Source organism: Hyperolius riggenbachi, chromosome 5 (assembly GCF_040937935.1).
Source record: "Hyperolius riggenbachi isolate aHypRig1 chromosome 5, aHypRig1.pri, whole genome shotgun sequence".
Classification (NCBI taxonomy): Eukaryota; Metazoa; Chordata; class Amphibia; order Anura; family Hyperoliidae; genus Hyperolius; species Hyperolius riggenbachi.
This window is the reverse complement of record NC_090650.1, coordinates 257,450,644-257,469,903: the sequence shown is the minus strand read 5'-3', so window position 1 is coordinate 257,469,903 and position 19,260 is coordinate 257,450,644. Positions and strand designations below refer to the sequence as shown.

General features: G+C 42.9%; 1 protein-coding gene across 5 annotated transcripts in view; it reads right to left on the bottom strand.

Annotated features, from left to right (window-relative positions):
- Window positions 1–19,260, bottom strand: part of PRP4K (pre-mRNA processing factor kinase PRP4K) — a 116,903-nt gene that overhangs the window by 39,001 nt on the left and 58,642 nt on the right. For all 5 annotated transcript variants that reach the window (XM_068236829.1, XM_068236828.1, XM_068236830.1 and 2 more), the window contains exons 10-13: window positions 16,948–17,085; window positions 16,703–16,856; window positions 8,641–8,755; window positions 7,328–7,479 (exon numbers count right to left, since the gene is read on the bottom strand). In XM_068236829.1, the coding sequence (XP_068092930.1) occupies window positions 7,328–7,479; window positions 8,641–8,755; window positions 16,703–16,856; window positions 16,948–17,085 (559 nt within the window). The remainder of the gene's footprint in view (window positions 1–7,327; window positions 7,480–8,640; window positions 8,756–16,702; window positions 16,857–16,947; window positions 17,086–19,260) is intronic.

The following is a 19,260-nucleotide window of genomic DNA, read 5'->3' as shown; positions in this document are numbered from 1 at the left end:
ATCTCTCTCATAGAAATGAAACTGCCGTTATTATCAGTATCTAGTGCACACAGAGCAAACAGGGATCATATTACAGCCACAGAGCTTCTCTCTCAGGAGCAGCAGCCTCTCCCATATCATCACAGCTCTCAGTATGCAAAGCAGGAAATCTAAGCCAGGAGAGGGGAAGGCTTGGGCTTGAAAAGACTACACAGAAGAGTGACTCAGCTATAATGATTCCAGGTCAAACCTCGACTGAATAGTCGGTGGATTCTTATCACAGTTGCTAATAGACTAATTAAGCAGATAACAATGAAACGAAAAGCAGGGTAGGTGTTTACTGTCATGTTCCCACTGATAAATGTAAAAAAATACATGAGGGTGCTTCATCTCTGGTTCTCTTTAACTGTGGGCAAAAGACATGGCCCCCACCAGGAACAGAATTCTTGTAATTTACTATACAACATTCACTGAAATCAAAACGTGGACAGTATAATACATGTGTTATGTAAGTAGGTCAAGTATTTATCTACTTAGATATGTGTTTTTTTTTCCCTGGCATAGTATGGCTGATCCTACTGCTTTAAGGAGATCGTGATAGTCTATTGTTGAGACTTAGATTTAGATTAGATCACATTTTATGACCAATTTGTGCAGAAATTCATATAATTCCAAAGGGTTCACATACTTTTTATTGCTACTGTATATATAAAAAAACATATAATCCAAAATGATGCACTGCACTGGGATTTGGGCTTTCAGGGCATATTTCAATACAGTAGAACTAAATGAAAACACTTTTGGTAACAAATTACTATAATTATCACATATATGATCAGTTAGATCTATGCCTCTTCATTTTCTATGGTACCGTATCTAGTTTAGTGCAGATTTCTTGAAACTGAATTTGTTACATGCAGTATATAGACTCTTCCTCACTTTTTTTTTTTTGCCTATGCCCCCTCTTCAGATAAAGCAAATTGGGCCTATTTGAGAGGAGGAAAAAAAAACACTCATCTAAAACCCATTTTCTGTCAGGGAAAAAAACATATTTAAAGTAAATAGGAACCGTGCTGTGTAAAAAAAAAAATAAATAAATAAATAAAAAAAAGCCAGATACTTACCCAAGGAGAAGGAAGGCTTTGGGTCCTAATGAGCCTTCTTTCTCCTGTCAGGGTGCTGCGCTATCCCCAGAAGCAGTATTTAACTAGTTTGGTCAAATACTGCTCGTTCCACCAGGCGAAGGTGACTTCGGAAAGTCTTCGGGAGCCCGAGACAGCCGCTCCATACTGCGCACGCTCGAGCGCCCTCTCTAACGCACTCACGCATGCGCAGTATGGAGCCGCCTGTCTTCGGGAGGACTTGACTCCTGAAGACTTCCGAAGTCCCCCGCGGCGGGGTATTCTAACAGGGGATCCTGCGCTGCACCGAGGGCACCGGGAGAGGAGAGGGAAGGCTCATTAAGACGCAGAGCCTTCCCTCTCCTTAGGTAAGAATCTAGCTTTTTTTTTTTTTTTTTAAGATGATTCCCATTAGCTTTAAAGAGACTCCGTAACAAAAATTGCATCCTGTTTTTTATCATCCTACAAGTTCCAAAAGCTATTCAAATGTGTTCTGGCTTACTGCAGCACTTTATACTATCACAGTCTCTGTAATAAATCAATGTATCTTTCCCCTGTCAGACTTGTCGGCCTGTGTCTAGAAGGCTGCCAAGTTCTTCAGTGTTGTGTTTTTGCTATGAACTCCCCCTTCCAGGCCCCTCTATGCACACTGCCTGTGTATTATTTAAATTAGAGCAGCTTCTCTCTTATCTTTTACAAGCTGGATAAATCGTCCTCTGAGCTGGCTGGGCTTTCACATACTGAAGAATTACAGACAAGGGCAAAGCTGTTTGCAGGAGAAAAACAAGCAGCCTGAAACTTCAGTGCATGAGAACTGCATGGGGAAAGAAACACACAATGATCTCTTGAGATTCAAAAGGAAGGCTGTATACAGCCTGCTTGTGTATGGATGTATTTTGTATGTGTGGACATACTGTACATCAACCTACTTCCTGTTTTGGTGGCCATTTTGTTTGTTTATAAACAAACTTTTTAAAACTGTTTTTAACGCGGCGAGGAGCGGCAAAATTGTGACAGAGGGTAATAGGAGATGCCCCCTAACGCACTGGTATATTTACTTTTGTGCGATTTTAACAATACAGATTCTCTTTAACAAAACCAACAGTATGCATAGAAATTCCCATATCAAAATCAGTTTATCTAGTTATTCTCAATTCCGGTCTTGAAAATATAAAATGTATTGTACAACTTATTTATCAGTTTATCTGAAGTCAAACGAAGAACATGGCAAGTTACTTAAAGCACACCTGAAGGGAGAGGAATATGGACGCTGACATTTTTATTTCCTTTTAAACCATGCAAATTGCCTGGCTGTCCTGATGATCATCTGCCTGTAATATTTTTAGCCACGGACCCTGACAACCAGGGCTGATCAGCTGTTTCTAAGTCTGACCTTATTAGCTGCAGGGTTGTTTCACGTGTGGCTCAGATACTACTGCAGCCAAAGAGATCAGCAGGACAGCAAAGCAACTGGTATTGTTTAAAAGTAAATAAATGGCAGTCACATGCTTTTCACTTCATGTTCCCTTTAAAGAACACCTAGAGGGGGATGTGGTGGGTGCCATATAGATTTCCTTTTAAACAATACCAGTTGCCTGACAGTCCTGATGGTCTCTTTGGCTGCAATAATGCCTGAATCACACCTGAAACAAGCATGTGGCTAATCTAGACAAATGTACAGAGGCGCCAGTAGGATAAAAGATGATAAAAGGTTTAAAACATCTAGGTGGTGGTGGTGGACCAACCAACCTAAAATAGACACGATGCTGTCAATTCAAATCAACGAGAATTTATTCACATACTCCAAACAATACTGCGACGCGTTTCTCGGGTCAAAAGCCCGCTTCTTCAGGCATTAACAAACAGGAGTATCTCACAGTTCTATGTCCAGATCGGGTTTAGCACCTCTGTGAAAGAGGTGCTAAACCCGATCTGGACATAGAACTGTGAGATACTCCTGTTTGTTAATGCCTGAAGAAGCGGGCTTTTGACCCGAGAAACGCGTCGCAGTATTGTTTGGAGTATGTGAATAAATTCTCGTTGATTTGAATTGACAGCATCGTGTCTATTTTAGGTTGGTTGGTCCACCACCACCACCTAGATGTTTTAAACCTTTTATCATCTTTTATCCTACTGGCGCCTCTGTACATTTGTCTATCCAGTGAACCACCCTTGGTGGAAGGGTGTCATACCCTCCTTTCTTCTATCTCAGAGAGCGACATCTTAATCCTGAGTGGGGACAGGCTTGTACTCCCCACCTGCGTATACAGTGGTTGCCTCAGCGGTAACCCATGTTTGTAAGTATAATACTTACCTTTCATTTATATCCTCCTGGGTTAATACCTACTACACCATATTGGGCTCTCGGTTTGTCTTTTATGTGGCTAATCTAGACAGAGCACCTGATCTGCATACTTTTTCAGAGTCTATGGCTAAATATATTCAAGGCAGAGGATCAATAGGACAGCCAGGCAACTGGTATTGTTTAACATTAAACATCAAAAACCTCATTTCAGGTTCCCATTAATAGCCTCACATAAAACTGTTAAAATCTAAGTTACCAGAGAGATACTTTTCTATTAATGACAATGAAGAGGTGTCTCTGCCCACATTGTGGGAAGCCCACAAATGCGTAATTAGGGGTCATTTTATTCAGGAAGCCAGTCGCCTGAAGAGGGAAAGGGATGAAGCAATTGCCAAAAGTTTAGACCTGATTAGAGATCTGGAGACGAAACAGAAGATCTCCCTATCAGGGACCGAACTAGCTACTTTAGAGTCAGAAAGAGATAAACTTAAGGGCCTGCTCCTCTTTAAGGAAAAACTGATTGCTACCAAATGTAGACGGGTGTTCTACAAGTGTGGTAACAAGTGTGGCAGATACTTGGCTAAAGTTCTCAAAACGCAATACTCTTATTCCAATATTACCAGCATTACTGATTCTAAAGGTCGTAAATGTGTCAAAAATGAATAGATTGCTGAGGCCTTCCGCACTTTTTACCATACTTTATATAACTTAAAGGACAACCCCTCCACCAATATAGCTCTGTCCCATAGAAACGATATTATCCAATATCTACGCAAATCAGGAATGCCCTCTCTCTCAGAAGATATAACCTCTGAATTAGAAAACCCTATTACTGAAGATGAGATCAGACAGGCTATTAAAGAGACCCCAACGGGTAAAGCCCCCGGCCCTGATGGCCTTCCTGTAGACTAATATAAGTCATTTAAACAAATCCTCTGCCCTTACCTTGTCAAGTATTACACCTGAAGAAGGAGAACCATCCAGTCTTCCTAGAGACATGTCATCAGCCCATATTACAGTCATCCCAAAAGTAGGAAAGGACGCCACCTTGTGCTCTAGCTATCGCCCAATCTCGCTCTTAAATGTAGATCTAAAAATCATGGCAAAAGTTTTAGCCAATCGCCTGTCCCCTTATATGCCATCCCTGATTCACTTTGATCAGGTAGGTTTCATTGCTGGGCGAGAGGCACGAGACAACACCATACGCACTCTAGATACCATTGAGTGGCTTCAACGCAAGGGATCCCCAGCTCTACTCCTGTCTACAGACGCTGAAAAAGCTTTTGACCGGGTGGACTGGGGTTTCCTGGAAGAAACACTTACGAACACATTGGTTTGAGACATAATATGCTGGCCCGTATCCTAGCCCTTTATATAGGCCCATCCGCTCACGTGAAGGCAAATGGTGTTGTTTTTGGCCCTTTCTCGATATCTAATGGTACCTGGCAGGGCTGTCCCTTCTCTCCCTTAGTTTTTGCCCTCACCATTGAGCCCTTTTTATGCTCTATTCGCAAGAACGGAGACGTTAGGGGGGTTACAATCTCTAGGGAGGAGCACAAGGTGGCGGCCTATGCTGATGACCTTTTATTCTATCTCACAAGCCCGATCATCTCACTACCTAATTTACTAGGCGAACTAAAAAAATTACAAAATGCTTTCTAATTATAAAATCAACCTTGACAAGTGTCAGGCCATGGGAATTTCCCTACCTTCATCTCTTGCCAACCAATTACGGTCTAATTTTCCATTTAAATGGGCATCCTCGGCACTTGCCTATCTAGGTGTTCAAATACCTTCTGACCTTAGTTACACATATCAGTTGAACTTCCCTCCACTCTTACGTAAACTCTCACTCGATCTCCAGGACTGGAACAGGCCTCATTTCACCTGGTTTGGCCGAATAAACATCATTAAAATGAACATAATGCCCCGTCTTTTATATTTATATCAGGCTCTTCCTATCACGCCTCCCCCTGAACACTTCAAACAAATTAAAAGGCTATTCCTGAATTTCATTTGGCGCAAGAAACCCTCTAGGATTAAATACACTGCTATTACCTTATCAAAAGAGCAAGGAGGCCTTGCAGTTCCAGATGCAAGAAAATACCATGCAGCAGCTGCTCTAACGCGTGTTGTAGACTGGCACAGGCATTCTGCACAGAAGAGATGGGTTCAGGTGGAATCAGCCCTGACATCAAATGACCTTCGCTTACTGCCTTGGTTTACTCAAGTCCCTCCTTCATCCTCAGTAGCGGTTAAGGCGTCTCTCAGTGCCCTGGTCAAATTTCGCTCTAGCGCAGACCTCTCCCCTTGGCCATCTCCTCTAATGCCAATTCTAGACAATCAGTTATTCAAACCAGGCTGCCACAGTAATGCATATATTGAGTGGAGAATGGGCTCTCGCCTCAGGGACCTCATCGGGGGACAGACTTGGTACACGTTACAGCAGATCCAAGAATCTCGTAGCTGTCCCTTCTTAGACCCCTGGAGCTTACTCCAGTTCACTCACTTCCTAAGCTCGACTGGATCCCGGGAAGCCTTTTCCAGATCCCTCACCCCCTTTGAGTCTCTCTGCATGGGCTCAGGCCCAATTAGAAAAACTCTCTGCATGGGCTCAGGCCCAATTAGAAAAACTCTATCTGCAATTTACCAACTTTTGTCCTCAGACGGGGCCTGGTCCAAATCTTTGAAAGAGAAATGGGAATCAGATCTCCAGAGGTCTTTCACAGATAAGCAGTGGGATAAAATATTCTTAACAACACATCTGCTATATCCTCGAGAATTCAAGAATCAAATTACAAAATCCTGACTCGGTGGTATTTGATGCCCACCAGACTACACAAAATTTATCCCACTGCTGATCAGAAATGTTGGAGATGTCAGCAACATAATGGTACCCTGCTACGCATCTTCTGGCACTGCCCACTAATTAGGAGTTTCTGGTCAGAAGTCCAAATCTGTATAAAAGAACTTACGGGTGCAGACCCGGTACCAGATCCTGCCTTCTATCTTTTATACCACACTGACAAACCGCTCAAAAAAAATCAAAAAGTCTCTGATGAAACATCTTCTACAGGCTGCGAGAGTTTTGATCGCCAGACATTGGAAGGATACTAAACCACCTTCCATCTTAGAGTGGGTTTCTGAACTCAAATTCATATGCGAGATGGAATCTCTTACTGCAGCAATTAATCGAACTGATGAGCAACACTCTCGCACCTGGATGCCCTGGCATGAATTCCTTGAATCAAATAGCTTCAGCTCTCTGCTGGCTGGAGCTGACTCTTAACAAAACAAATATAATCCTATATCTCCTGGCATGACAACCTTTCTAATTCTGGATAAGGCACACTGGTTTCACAGCGCAAGGGTTAGTGTGTCCTAATTCCTCTCAATTTTCTTTTTCTTCTTTCCTGCTACCTTTTCTATATATTCTCCTCTATAACCTTTTGATCTAGGTAATCAGTTGATTTCTATATATATATATACACACTCACCCCTCCAGGTTGCCGGACTGTGGCCCCCTTGGTCCAAATTTTGGTTTTTCATATATGGTGTCCTGGGATGTATGATCCCACTGGGCTCCTGGGTCACCACAGCCCCTAAATTCCTGGCGGCAACTCTCACTCACATTATGTACCTTTTGTCGAGAGCGAGGAGTTTGTTCCTCTCTACCCGACAACCCACAGTCCGTTTGGGCAATAGACAGTCCATGACCGACTCCAGCTCCTCCATTGATACAAGATGGCCATATATACCCTAATCTCAAACAGCGCTGGCTTGCTGCAACTTCATGTGTTTATTGTTATATACATGCCCACACAAGAATGTACCGAATAGTTATGTTACTGTATGCTCTGTTTTATAACTTTATATCTCAAAAATAAAGAATTAAAAAAAAAAAAAAAAAAATCTAAGTTACCTTGTTTGGCATTTTTCCTTTCAGGTCCATTGCTAGTTTTATCATATGATTATTAGTCTTGCCAGGGAATAATATTTTTCCTGTATAGAGCTCATACAAGGTACAGCCAACTGACCACATGTCTATTCCATAATCGTATATCTTCCCAATTACTGCAAAAGAGGACAGCAGGCTTATTATTCACACACATTACAAAACCGTAACAGGATTACAAAGTCAAAAGGAATAATTTCTATATGGAAAAGTTCCATTCAAATTAAACCTATCTTTCTAAAGTTAGGCATGTACCCTACTTTTCTTTTTAAAAAGATTAGACAAGAATATAAAATCTATTAAAAATATATTTAAAAGTTAGGGCACCTTCAATCAATACCTGACCAAAATACTGACTGAGCATTGATCAGAAACACTAGCCCTTTGCGCAAGCAATTCTGACACAGGAGTGTTGATTTCTTCAACCGGACAAGACAGACGGAACAAATCACAAGAGGTGTAGTGGAATCACCCTCGTAGGATTCCACTGTTCTAGCGATTTGCAAGTCGTTCGCAATCACCAGTGATCAGCATACATAAGGAAAGCAGTGCCAGTGGGTACCAGCCCTTCCTAAGATATGCTGCAGGACAAAAGGAGATCAGGAGTTAAATCTATCTAGGATAGGTCATGTTAAGTAGGGAAATGTTTTTAAGTGTAGTTGATTGTGTACAGCAGACCTTGCATAGGAATACATGACCAGGTTGATCCGATGCTAGATTTTTAAGGCTCAGATTCACTGTGCTGACTTCTTGCATTAGCCTAAATAGCAAACAGAAGCAAAACATTATAACAAGCAAATCAAAGCCTTACAAATTATCACTTGATCAAACTGAGTAGTTGCTCCTAAATCAGTATTGTGACACATAAGTAACCATTTTAAAATACCCAATCTTTTTATAAACTAACAGCTCTGCAGTGTTCATAGAAAGACATGCTATAGACCTGCCAACCCCTATTGACCCATATGCAATTAACCTTTTTTCTTGAGTTTTCTCTGAAGACATATTTTCACAACTAATCAATATAATACTAAAGCCACCACCATGCAAGAAAATATGCAAAGTGATATTGAAAGCACTTTTTCACCTACCTTTTGGAACTTTTTCAACTGCAAAGTGCTGAAAAGTTATTTTAAAGAGAAATTGAAAAATTATCTCCTAGTACAAAACTCTGGAGAATATGTTAATTGCACATGGACCATTGACTTTATATGTAGATCTGTAAATTGAAAGAGTAATCAGCAGCCTGCATTTTACTAGTTTTACAAATTAGTACTTACTGATTTCAGGAGCTCTGTAAAATCTACTAACAAGATATGGTGTAATATCATTATCTGCCACATGGGATGCTGACCCAAAGTCACAGAGCTTCAGAATGGTTTTGGATTCATTTACCTACGTGGGAAAAGAAAAATCTGTCAGAATAAAGCAATAATTGCCAGGTCATATTTTACTTCCAACTATATTTCTAAATAAAAGACAAAGCAACAGAGGGTACAAAGGTTTTGATACTTGGCTTAAAATACTGAAATTTACAATAAACCTCCAGACACCAGAACACAAAAACGCCACAGAGAAAATAAGTGACCCAGAAGGAAACAGAGCAAGCACAAGCAACCATGGAGAAAAGAAAAGCATTGCTGTCAATCACCAAGAGATTGAGAAAAAGGCACATAAAATATACACAAGAATTTCCCTGCGCGCGGATTTGTTAACAGCAGGGCTGGGGAGTTGGAACAAAAATCATCTGACTCCAACTCACTCTTTAGTTTATGAAACCACAGACTCCAACTTCGACTCCAGGTACCCTAAATGGATCCAACTCCGATGTCTAATACCAGGGCTGTGGATTTGGTACTAAAATCATCCGACTCATCAGTTTATAAAACCACAGACTCCAACTCCAAATCCAGGTATTTAAAATTGCTCAGACTCCAACTTTACAGCCCTGGTTAACAGTCCTAACACGCAAATGCAGGTAGTGCGCCTTCTGTTTATATAATAATGTGCAGTTCTTTAGTAATCAACAGTCCATTGCACAAATCTTCCTCTAATCATCAACTTCGATTCCACAGACAGGTACTACGGCAAGTCAGAAAACAATTCGCCCTATACTAAGACCTCAACTCAGGTCTTTCTCAAGCATTGGGGGTTATTCTCATGTCACCCCCCTGTCCTTCTTGACCAGATATCTTTACATTTATGAGTATCTTCCCTCTCCAATGATATCCAGTATGCCTTGCTCACTCACTTTTATGATAGTACATCAAAAGTAAAAAACTACCATAAAGGGAGTGCAGAATTATTAGGCAAATGAGTATTTTGACCACATCATCCTCTTTTTGCATGTTGTCTTACTCCAAGCTGTATAGGCTCGAAAGCCTACTACCAATTAAGTATATTAGGTGATGTGCATCTCTGTAATGAGAAGGGGTGTGGTCTAATGACATCAACATCCTATATCAGATGTGCATAATTATTAGGCAACTTCCTTTCCTTTGGCAAAATTGGTCAAAAGAAGGACTTGACAGGCTCAGAAAAGTCAAACATAGTGAGATATCTTGCAAAGGGATGCAGCACTCTTAAAATTGCAAAGCTTCTGAAGCGTGATCACCGAACAATCAAGCGTTTCATTTAAAATAGTCAACAGGGACGCAAGAAGCGTGTGGAAAAACCAAGGCGCAAAATAACTGCCCATGAACTGAGAAAGGTCAAGCGTTCAGCTGCCAAGATGCCACTTGCCACCAGTTTGGCCATATTTCAGAGCTGCAACATCACTGGAGTGCCCAAAAGCACAAGGTGTGCAATACTCAGAGACAGGGCCAAGGTAAGAAAGGCTGAAAGACGACCACCACTGAACAAGACACACAAGCTGAAACGTCAAGACTGGGCCAAGAAATATCTCAAGACTGATTTTTCTAAGGTTTTATGGACTGATGAAATGAGAGTGAGTCTTGATGGGCCAGATGGATGGGCCCGTGGCTGGATTGGTAAAGGGCAGAGAGCTGGAGTCCGACTCAGACGCCAGCAAGGTGGAGGTGGAGTACTGGTTTGGGCTGGTATCATCAAAGATGAGCTTGTGTGGCCTTTTCGGGTTGAGGATGGAGTCAAGCTTAACTCCCAGTCCTACTGCCAGTTTCTGAAAGACACCTTCTTCAAGCAGTGGTACAGGAAGAAGTCTGCATCCTTCAAGAAAAACATGATTTTCATGCAGGACAATGCTCCATCACACGCGTCCAAGTACTCCACAGCGTGGATGGCAAGAAAGGGTATAAAAGAAGAAAAACTAATGACATGGCCTCCTTGTTCACCTGATCTGAACCCCATTGAGAACCTGTGGTCCATCATAAAATGTGAGATTTACAAGGAGGGAAACCGGTACACCTCTCTGAACAGTGTCTGGGAGGCTGTGGTTGCTGCTGCACGCAATGTTGGTGGTGAACAGATCAAAACACTGACAGAATCCATGGATAGCAGGCTTTTGAGTGTCCTTGCAAAGAAAGGTGGCTATATTGGTCACTGATTTGTTTTTGTTTTGTTTTTGAATGTCAGAAATGTATATTTGTGAATGCTGAGATGTTATATTGGTTTCACTGGTAAAAATAAATAATTGAAATGGGTATATATTTGTTTTTTGTTAAGTTGCCTAATAATTATGCACAGTAATAGTCAACTGCACACACAGATATCCCCCTAAAATAGCTAAAACTAAAAACAAACTAAAAACTACTTTCAAAAATATTCAGCTTTGATATTAAGTTTTTGGGGTTCATTGAGAACATGGTTGTTGTTTAAGAATAAAATTATTCCTCAAAAATACCACTTGCCTAATAATTCTGCACTCCCTGTATAATGTATTGTGTATAGCGTTTTGTCCCATGGGCCCTTCCCCACAACGCTGGCTGCTGGAGGGCTTCTTCCTTGGCAGCGGAATCCTATAGCAGGCAAAAAGCCACAAAACACAAAGGGGCCCTCCAGTGGCCAAAGTAGCAGGGGAGAGCACGTGGGACAAAATGCTATGCTTTTTTAAATGATCAAGGATATTTTAATTGCAATACATTTTTATATATTTTAAACACAAAGTATTATTCTATAGAAGTTTTTTTTTATTTTTTACTGTCGAGCTACTATCAAAAGCATCTGGAGGTGGCCTGAGCAAGGCACACTGGATATCATTGGAGACTGAAAGGAAACCTGTAATGAGAAGAAAAAAACAACAACAAAAAGACAGTTCAACTTACCTAGGGCTTCTATTGGCCCCCTACAGACGGCCTCTGCCTGCTCAGGGAGAAAACAATCTTATGGTCCCCTTTCCTTAAGCCGCATCTACACACGTAGATGCGTCTCCAATGTTCCTTATCAATCGAGCCGCATCATGATAAGATCCGACAGGACGGATCTCCGGACCGCCTGATTTCCTGCTCGCTTCCCGCGAGGGGACAATGGCAGGGAATCGAGCGTAAGATAAGCGGCGCCGGCGGGGACTCGAATCCGATGCACGCGCGGAAGAGGCGATCCGCGCCTCTTCGGAGCCGCATCTACGCGTGTAGATACGGCTTTACAGCCGACTTACAAGTCGATGACCACTGAGCGGCCCTGGCTGCACGCGTCCTTGCTCCCACCGTCGGGAGCATCCTGCGCAGTCGCAGTACAGGAAGACGCATTGCGCCGGACGCTTCCGGGGACACGCGAGTAGGAGCGAGGACGTGTGCAGCCAGGGCCGTGCAGGTGCGGTGGCTGGCAACTGAAAGAAAGGAAAGTGAGCCGTGGCAGGGGACAGGAGGATCGTTTTGTCCTGGCGCAGGACAGGACGTCTGCCCGCACAGGACGTCTGCAGGGGGCTGGTGGAAGCTCCAGGTAAGTTAAACAGGTTTCATTTAAGTTACCCATTACCGTAAAAACATTTGATCGAGAAGGTCAGGGTGAGCTGGGAATAACCGTAACGCTCGCCTAAGACCTGAGTGGTGGTCTTAGTATAGTGTGAGTCATTTTCTGATTTTGGTGAGATGCAGGAGCACCTGTCTGTAAAGAGTCTAAAATTGATGATTAGAGGAAGATTTGTGCAAGGAACTGTGATGAACCATACTGATGACTAAAGAACTACATAAAATATGGTTGGGGATTGCCAGTATAGCTTAATTTCAAAAATGAAAAAATGTATGGGAATAATTTTTTATCAGAAAGTCAAAACATTTCTACAGTCCTAGAATGTATGCCAATTGTCTAACCATGTTTTGATGAGCAGTCTTATGCCTGCCTCAACTATTTTTCCAACACCAACATTTATTTTAATCATCTGGTCCGCAAGTGAGGATGATCTTCTCCAGTTCCACAGGAACTTCAATGCCTTCCATCCTACAATCAAATTGAAACTTACCTACTCTCATACAGAGATTAACTTTCTGGACACCACCATATACATCAGGGGTAACAACTTACAAACCTCTGTGTATCGCAAACCTACAGACCGTCCCACATACCTAAGATATGACAGTTTTCATCCTAAGCACATTAAGAACTCTATAATTTACAGCCAAGCAATAAGGTACAACCGGATTTGTTCTGACAGGATGGACAGAGACAGGGCCGGTTTAAGCAACAATGGTGCCCCAGGGCAAAATAAACCTGGGGGCCCCCCCAACAGATACCCCGGAGCAAAAATTGGTATTAAGGGACCTTTTTGCAGCTGGTATAGTCAGGGTTTGAAGCCCCAATCGGTCGGAGCTCCACATTCTGGCTACCCCAGCCTGCATGGGGGACAAGGGGTTAAAAAGTTTCAGGAGGGGGGACCCCAAATAATTAAAAAAAAACAAATTCCCACACTCTAAACATAAAAAAAATTTGGGAAAATAGGAAAAAAATGCCAGGGATCTTCATACAGCCATATTGCGGCTGTATAGCGATCCCTGGCCAAACCGCTGCGGCTGCGTATGGACCCCCTGGAAACCCTGTCTGGAAATGTATTGCTCTTTCTTTTGATACATGTAAAATTACACTACCGTTAGGTACTAAAAGTGACATTTACCGCATTTAAAAGTATACTTTTTTCCTTTGAAACTTTAAAATCGATTTTCTCAAAAACTATAAGGTCTTTTTGAAAAATTGTTTTTTCCTCTTATTCCCAATGATCTCCTTAACATACCCTGCAAATTTAGGTTTTCTAGAATTTAAGGTGGATTTGCTATTAACCATTAAAGTTGGCTGGTTTTTAAATGTGTATTTTTTTTCCTTTGAAACTTTAAAATCGATTTTCTCAGGAACTATAAGGTCGATTTTCAAAATTTTTTTTCCTCTTGTAGCCACTGGGGGCCCCTACAAGCTCTGGGGCCCTGGGGCAGCTGCCTCCTTTGCCTTAATGGTAGCGCCGGCCCTGGACAGAGACAAGCACCTGGATCGCCTTAAGAACACTTTCATTAAACAAGGTTATAGTCCTATGGCTGAGGCCCAAATCAGGAAAGCCAGCAACATCCCCAGGACTGAACTCCTGAAATATAAGCAAAACCAGAAAGAGGAACGTGTCCCTTTGGTTGTCACCTACAACCCACACCTGGAAATCTTAAGGAGGATTGCTAAGGAACTACATCCCATTTTACACAAGGATCACAGACTGAGAACGATATTCCCTAAACCTCCACTCTTGTCATATCGGCAACCACACAATCTAAAACAGATGATTGTCAGGAGCTCTTTGAATAGGCCTCAACAAAACGGAACATCACCCTGCTGACAAAAAATATGTGGGACCTGCAGACACATTTACTCCACTGACAGGGTAATGATACCAGGTTCACAACAGGAGAACAGAGTACAAGGTACATTTTCCTGTGGTTCCACCAATCTGGTATATCTGGTCATGTGTGCTAAATGCCCCAATGTTATGTACGTGGGAGAAACTGGACAAGCTCTGCGCAAACGTATGAATGGACACAGGCACACTATTAAAGATACCAAATCTGGACTCCCAGTTGCTACACACTTTCGGTCCAACGGACACAGCATGGATGATCTTCGTGTCACTGCCCTAAAGGGTGGCTTCAAAACGTCAAATGATTGATTAATAGCAGAAACAAAATTTATAAATTGGTTCAAAGCTGTGCAGAAAGGTTTGAATAAGGACAACAACTTTCTATATTGGTATGAGATAGATGATATTTGAACTTTTCTCAGCCATTATAGCTGAACTTGTGAACTAAGAATTTACGATACCTCTGTGTCAGTCCAACTCCCAGGTATGTGAGCAGGGAGTAAACAAGTTATCTTGGCTTACAACCTCTAACCCCAGGTCAATGGTCTGTGTGAATTAAGGCATCTTAATGGCATGCATTTATGCTTGAAAAAAATATCTGTTTTCCCTTTTGATGTTGCATGTATATAAGCTGCATGTATATAAGCATGTATATAAGCATATATATAAGCATTTTTTAGTTAGCCAATAAATGGTATCATCCTGGTTTAAAACTTCTTGCTTTTACTGATGGCTAACACGGTACAATACCCTACTGTTATCCCCACAATGTGTGGTTACCTCCTGTTTAACAGCTTCAATGGTTTTGGCACATACCTTTGATTTCTCGTTTCCTGTTTACTTCTGAATATACTCTTGCAGTCCCATGACATTACTAGTACCACATTAACCTCCCCGGCGTTCTATTGAGATCGCCAGGGAGGCTGCGGGAGGGTTTTTTTTAAATTAAAAAAAAACTATTTCATGCAGCCAACTGAAAGTTGGCTGCATGAAAGCCCAATAGAGGGCGCTCCGGAGGCGTTCTTCCGATCGCCTCCGGCGCCCAGAATAAACAAGGAAGGCCGCAATGAGCGGCCTTCCTTGTTTTGCTTAGATCGTCGCCATAGCGACGAGCGGAGTGACGTCATGGACGTCAGCCGACGTCCTGACGTCAGCCGCCTCCGATCCAGCCCTTAGCGCTGGCCGGAACTTTTTGTTCCGGCTGCGCAGGGCTCAGGCGGCTGGGGGGGACCCTCTTTCGCCGCTGCTCGCGGCGAATCGCCGCAGAGCGGCGGCGATCAGGCAGCACACGCGGCTGGCAAAGTGCCGGCTGCGTGTGCTGCACTTTATTTGAAGAAAATCGGCGGCAAAAAAGCGGCAGCCTCCGGCGGTGATGGACGAGCTGAGCTCGTCCATACCGCTCAGGAGGTTAAACAAGGTTATTGACCATTCAACCCATCAGTCCCACATTGCCTCAGCTTGCTGAGCAAAAGGCCCACAAACATGTGTTATTGTATGATTGACCAAATCATTCTTGATCATGTCAGAGGGCCATTTGCTGTGCAATTGCACTGGTCAATTATATGCCACCAAATGTTGGAAACCTGATACTATGAAAGCCATGTGACTGCTATTTCTTCCCCCCAACTCCCCCCTCCCCCCCCCCCAAAAAAATAAGATTTTAAAGAAACACTTCACGTAAAGTACAGGATTGTGGGATGTGCTTCACGCCCACAGCTAAACTGTAAATGCGATTTTAAAAAGATACTTACTTCAGTAGTAGGAAGCCTCTGAATGGTCCAGAGGCTTTCTGGATTCTTCTACAGCCCACCGGTCCAGTGCAGGGTCACTCTATACCTATTTGACTTGCACTAATCATCAGCTTTCTTCCAGCTGCTCTCAAAGATGTGGACATGTGCGAGTATAACAATGAAGAGCTCAGCAAGGAGAAGAAAAAAAAAAAGCAAGCTGTGCACGAATGGCTTCATTTTACTAGGCATGCGGACCTTACTCACATATGCCTAGTCTAGTCTCAATGCGCTCATCCACCACTAGGAGCAGGGTGAGAAGATGAATAGGGACCCTACACTGAAACAGTGGGCTCTACCAGGATCTGGGAAGCCTTTGACCCATCCAGAAGGTTACAACTATGGAGATAAATATCTAACTTTTGTTTTTTTAAATTGGTTTAGGTGTTTAGACTACTTACATTAACAATATTTTAAGCATAAGTAAATAATAGATCTTTTTATTTAAATTACAGAAATAACAGTTTGTAGCCACAAGTTAAATGTTTATAAATCAATAATAATGTTACTCATTACTTAGGCCTCGTTCACATCATGATGCACAGATGGCCGTGCAGTCGGAATGCAACACGAACGATCGCACGCCATCTGCGTCGCTACGCACTGCTGATCCCATCAGCCCTGCAATGGGGGAATAGAACGCGCATCGCCTATGATGTGAATGTCAGAAGGGCCGTCTATGGCCTTCCACCGTTCTTGCTTGTCGCACATTATACGTGTTTCCAATTGCGCACAGAAGTGCATCATGATGTGAACAAGGCCTTACTTGCAGTAAAATGTGGTAGCACACATGCAGAGTTAAGAACTTACCAGAATGTTGTCCGGTTTGATGTCAGCATGAAGAATATTGCATCTTTTTAAAAGTTTTAAAGCCAGAAACAGTTGCTGACTGTAAGACCTTACTGCTTTGATGTGAAGGCCAACATCTTTACCATATTTCTTCAAAACTTCTCGTAAATTCATGCTTAAAAAGAAAAGTGGAGATGTTCACTTTGGTAAAAGTGAGCAAATACATTTATCTGTATGAAAACAGGAGTTTAAATATACAAAATTACCTTAGTGGTTCAAACACGAGACACAAGTGCTGTTTATGGTAAAAGTGCCGGAACAAACGCAAACAATGAAATTTGTCATCTGGATCTGCATCATTTAACTTTTTCAAAAACTCCAATTCTTTCAATCCTGTTTTTTGCCTATGGATAAACGAATAATTGGTAAGTTCCAACACGGTTGGTTAATGCATAGAAAAACATCTGTTACCAAGGTCTTTCCTACAACCAATTACCAGTATAGACGATGTATACTGGTTAATAATTCCTATAAGATCAAACGTTTTCTCTATCAGTGGACAATCTCATTTTGATGGATTAAATATTGGCTTGTGTTAACCTCTTGACGACCAGCTAACGCCGATTGGCGTAAACTGGTTGTCTGAGGGTTTCCATGAGCGGCCTTTCCGTTTCAGTTCACGGAGGGTGTCCCCGTGAACAGCCGGAGAGCCGCCGATCACGGCTCGCCGGCAAAATGTAAGCACGCGGGGAAGAAATCCCCGCTGTTTACATCAATTCGGCACTGCTACGCAGCAGCGCCGTGACAGAGATCGGCGATCCCCGGCCTCTGATTGGCCGGGGTTCGCCGGCATCTGATAGGCAGAAGCCTATCTTATCAGGCGCAGGACGGATATCCGTCCTGCGCCGCTCAGAGGGGAAGGGAGAGGGAGGGAGCGGGCGAGAGGGCGGAGAACGCTGCGGAGGGGGGCTTTGAAGAGCCCCCCCGCTAAGCAAATGCAGCCGGCGGCGATCAGACCCCCCCAGCAGGACACCCCCCTAGTGGGGAAAAAAGGGGGGGGTAGTCTGATCGCCCTGCTGCACTCCTGATCGGTGCTGCGGGCTGTAGAGCCCACGCAGCACCGATCACTGAAAAAATCCCTGGTCGTCAAGTGGTTAAGCCCATATGCCACATACACATAGCAACAGAACATGTCACTATCCTGTAGGCTAGCAATGCGCCCTTGCTCACTGTTGCCAAGGGAACAAGTCCAGAATCCTGCCGGCAAGATCAATTGTGCATATGTGCGCACCTTTACAACCAGCTCACTTCTGTGCTTTTCTCTTATCTAGGCACTTCTGGGCACTGATCAGGTTGATTAGGAGGGAAGGGGGAGCAGCACTGCACTGTTCGATGTAATGTGTACTGAAGAATACTAACAGAAAACACAGAAGCCCAGCTTCCGCAGGCAGATAAGGAGCCCTGCTTTGTTTATATACATGGTCATGGCTTTAAATGCAGTTTAGATTTTATTCTAAAAGCTGTGAGCCTGGGATGGGTGAGATGGGTTGATTTTTCAACCCATGCTCTGCTCAAGTTGGCCATCAAGGCTAGAGAAGCAAGATGCAAATCACACCCCTAATGTTCCTGCAACTTGCAACCAGCAGGATAAGAAATGCCAATTCTGTTACATCAGAACTGGACTTATTGCTGTTTAGCAACCACAGTATTTTTAATACGTGTTATCAGCATAGCAACACTTGCAGCAATGTGATGCCCCAGAGTTCTGATTTGAGCCATGTACATATACTGTAAGAGTGTCCCCCAAAATATTCTGATAATAGCCGTGATTGAGCACGTATAAGCCTACCCCAGCATTGGTTATTTCCTCTATCGTTGCTGCCCATCCACCACAGAATGCCAGATATGCAAGCTGGCATCTTCATGGCACGTAGACAGCAATCATGCGGCCTACTGCTGCCATAATGCCATTTTTTTTTTTAACATTAAAGAGACTCTGTAACAAATTTTTCAGCCTTAGTTCTTCTATCCTATAAGTTCCTATGCCTGTTCTAATCTGCTCTGGCTTACTGCAGTCTTTCCTAACTGCACTGTCTCTGTAATAAATCAATGTATCTTTCCTCTGTCCTGTTTGTCGGACTAAAGCTTGATTGTGTGGAATGTGCAGGGCTGCTTGTGATTGGTAGAAGCGATACACACCCTCTGCAGGGCCCCTGCACACTCTTGAATGACTCACACACTATGCTTAGGTGAGCCTATTAGAAGCTGGTTAGTTTGTTTGTAAACACTGCCTAAAACTGTTAATTACAAGCCAGGATTGCAGCAGAGAGTGGCAGAAACAGCACAGAGGGGCACAGGAGAAAATAATGAATAGAATGGTATGCTTTTTATTGTAAGAATATTAGAGTACAGATTCTCTTTAAGGTGCTTTTCCCATCCACACCCTCTCCTGTTATTCATAAACAGCTATAGGGTATAGTATAAAAACACCTCCCTGATTCATTAAAGGATGGGATTCCCTACTTATGAATAGATTTACAGGACTTGTACCTAGAAAAGGAGGCCGCAGCAGACATCCA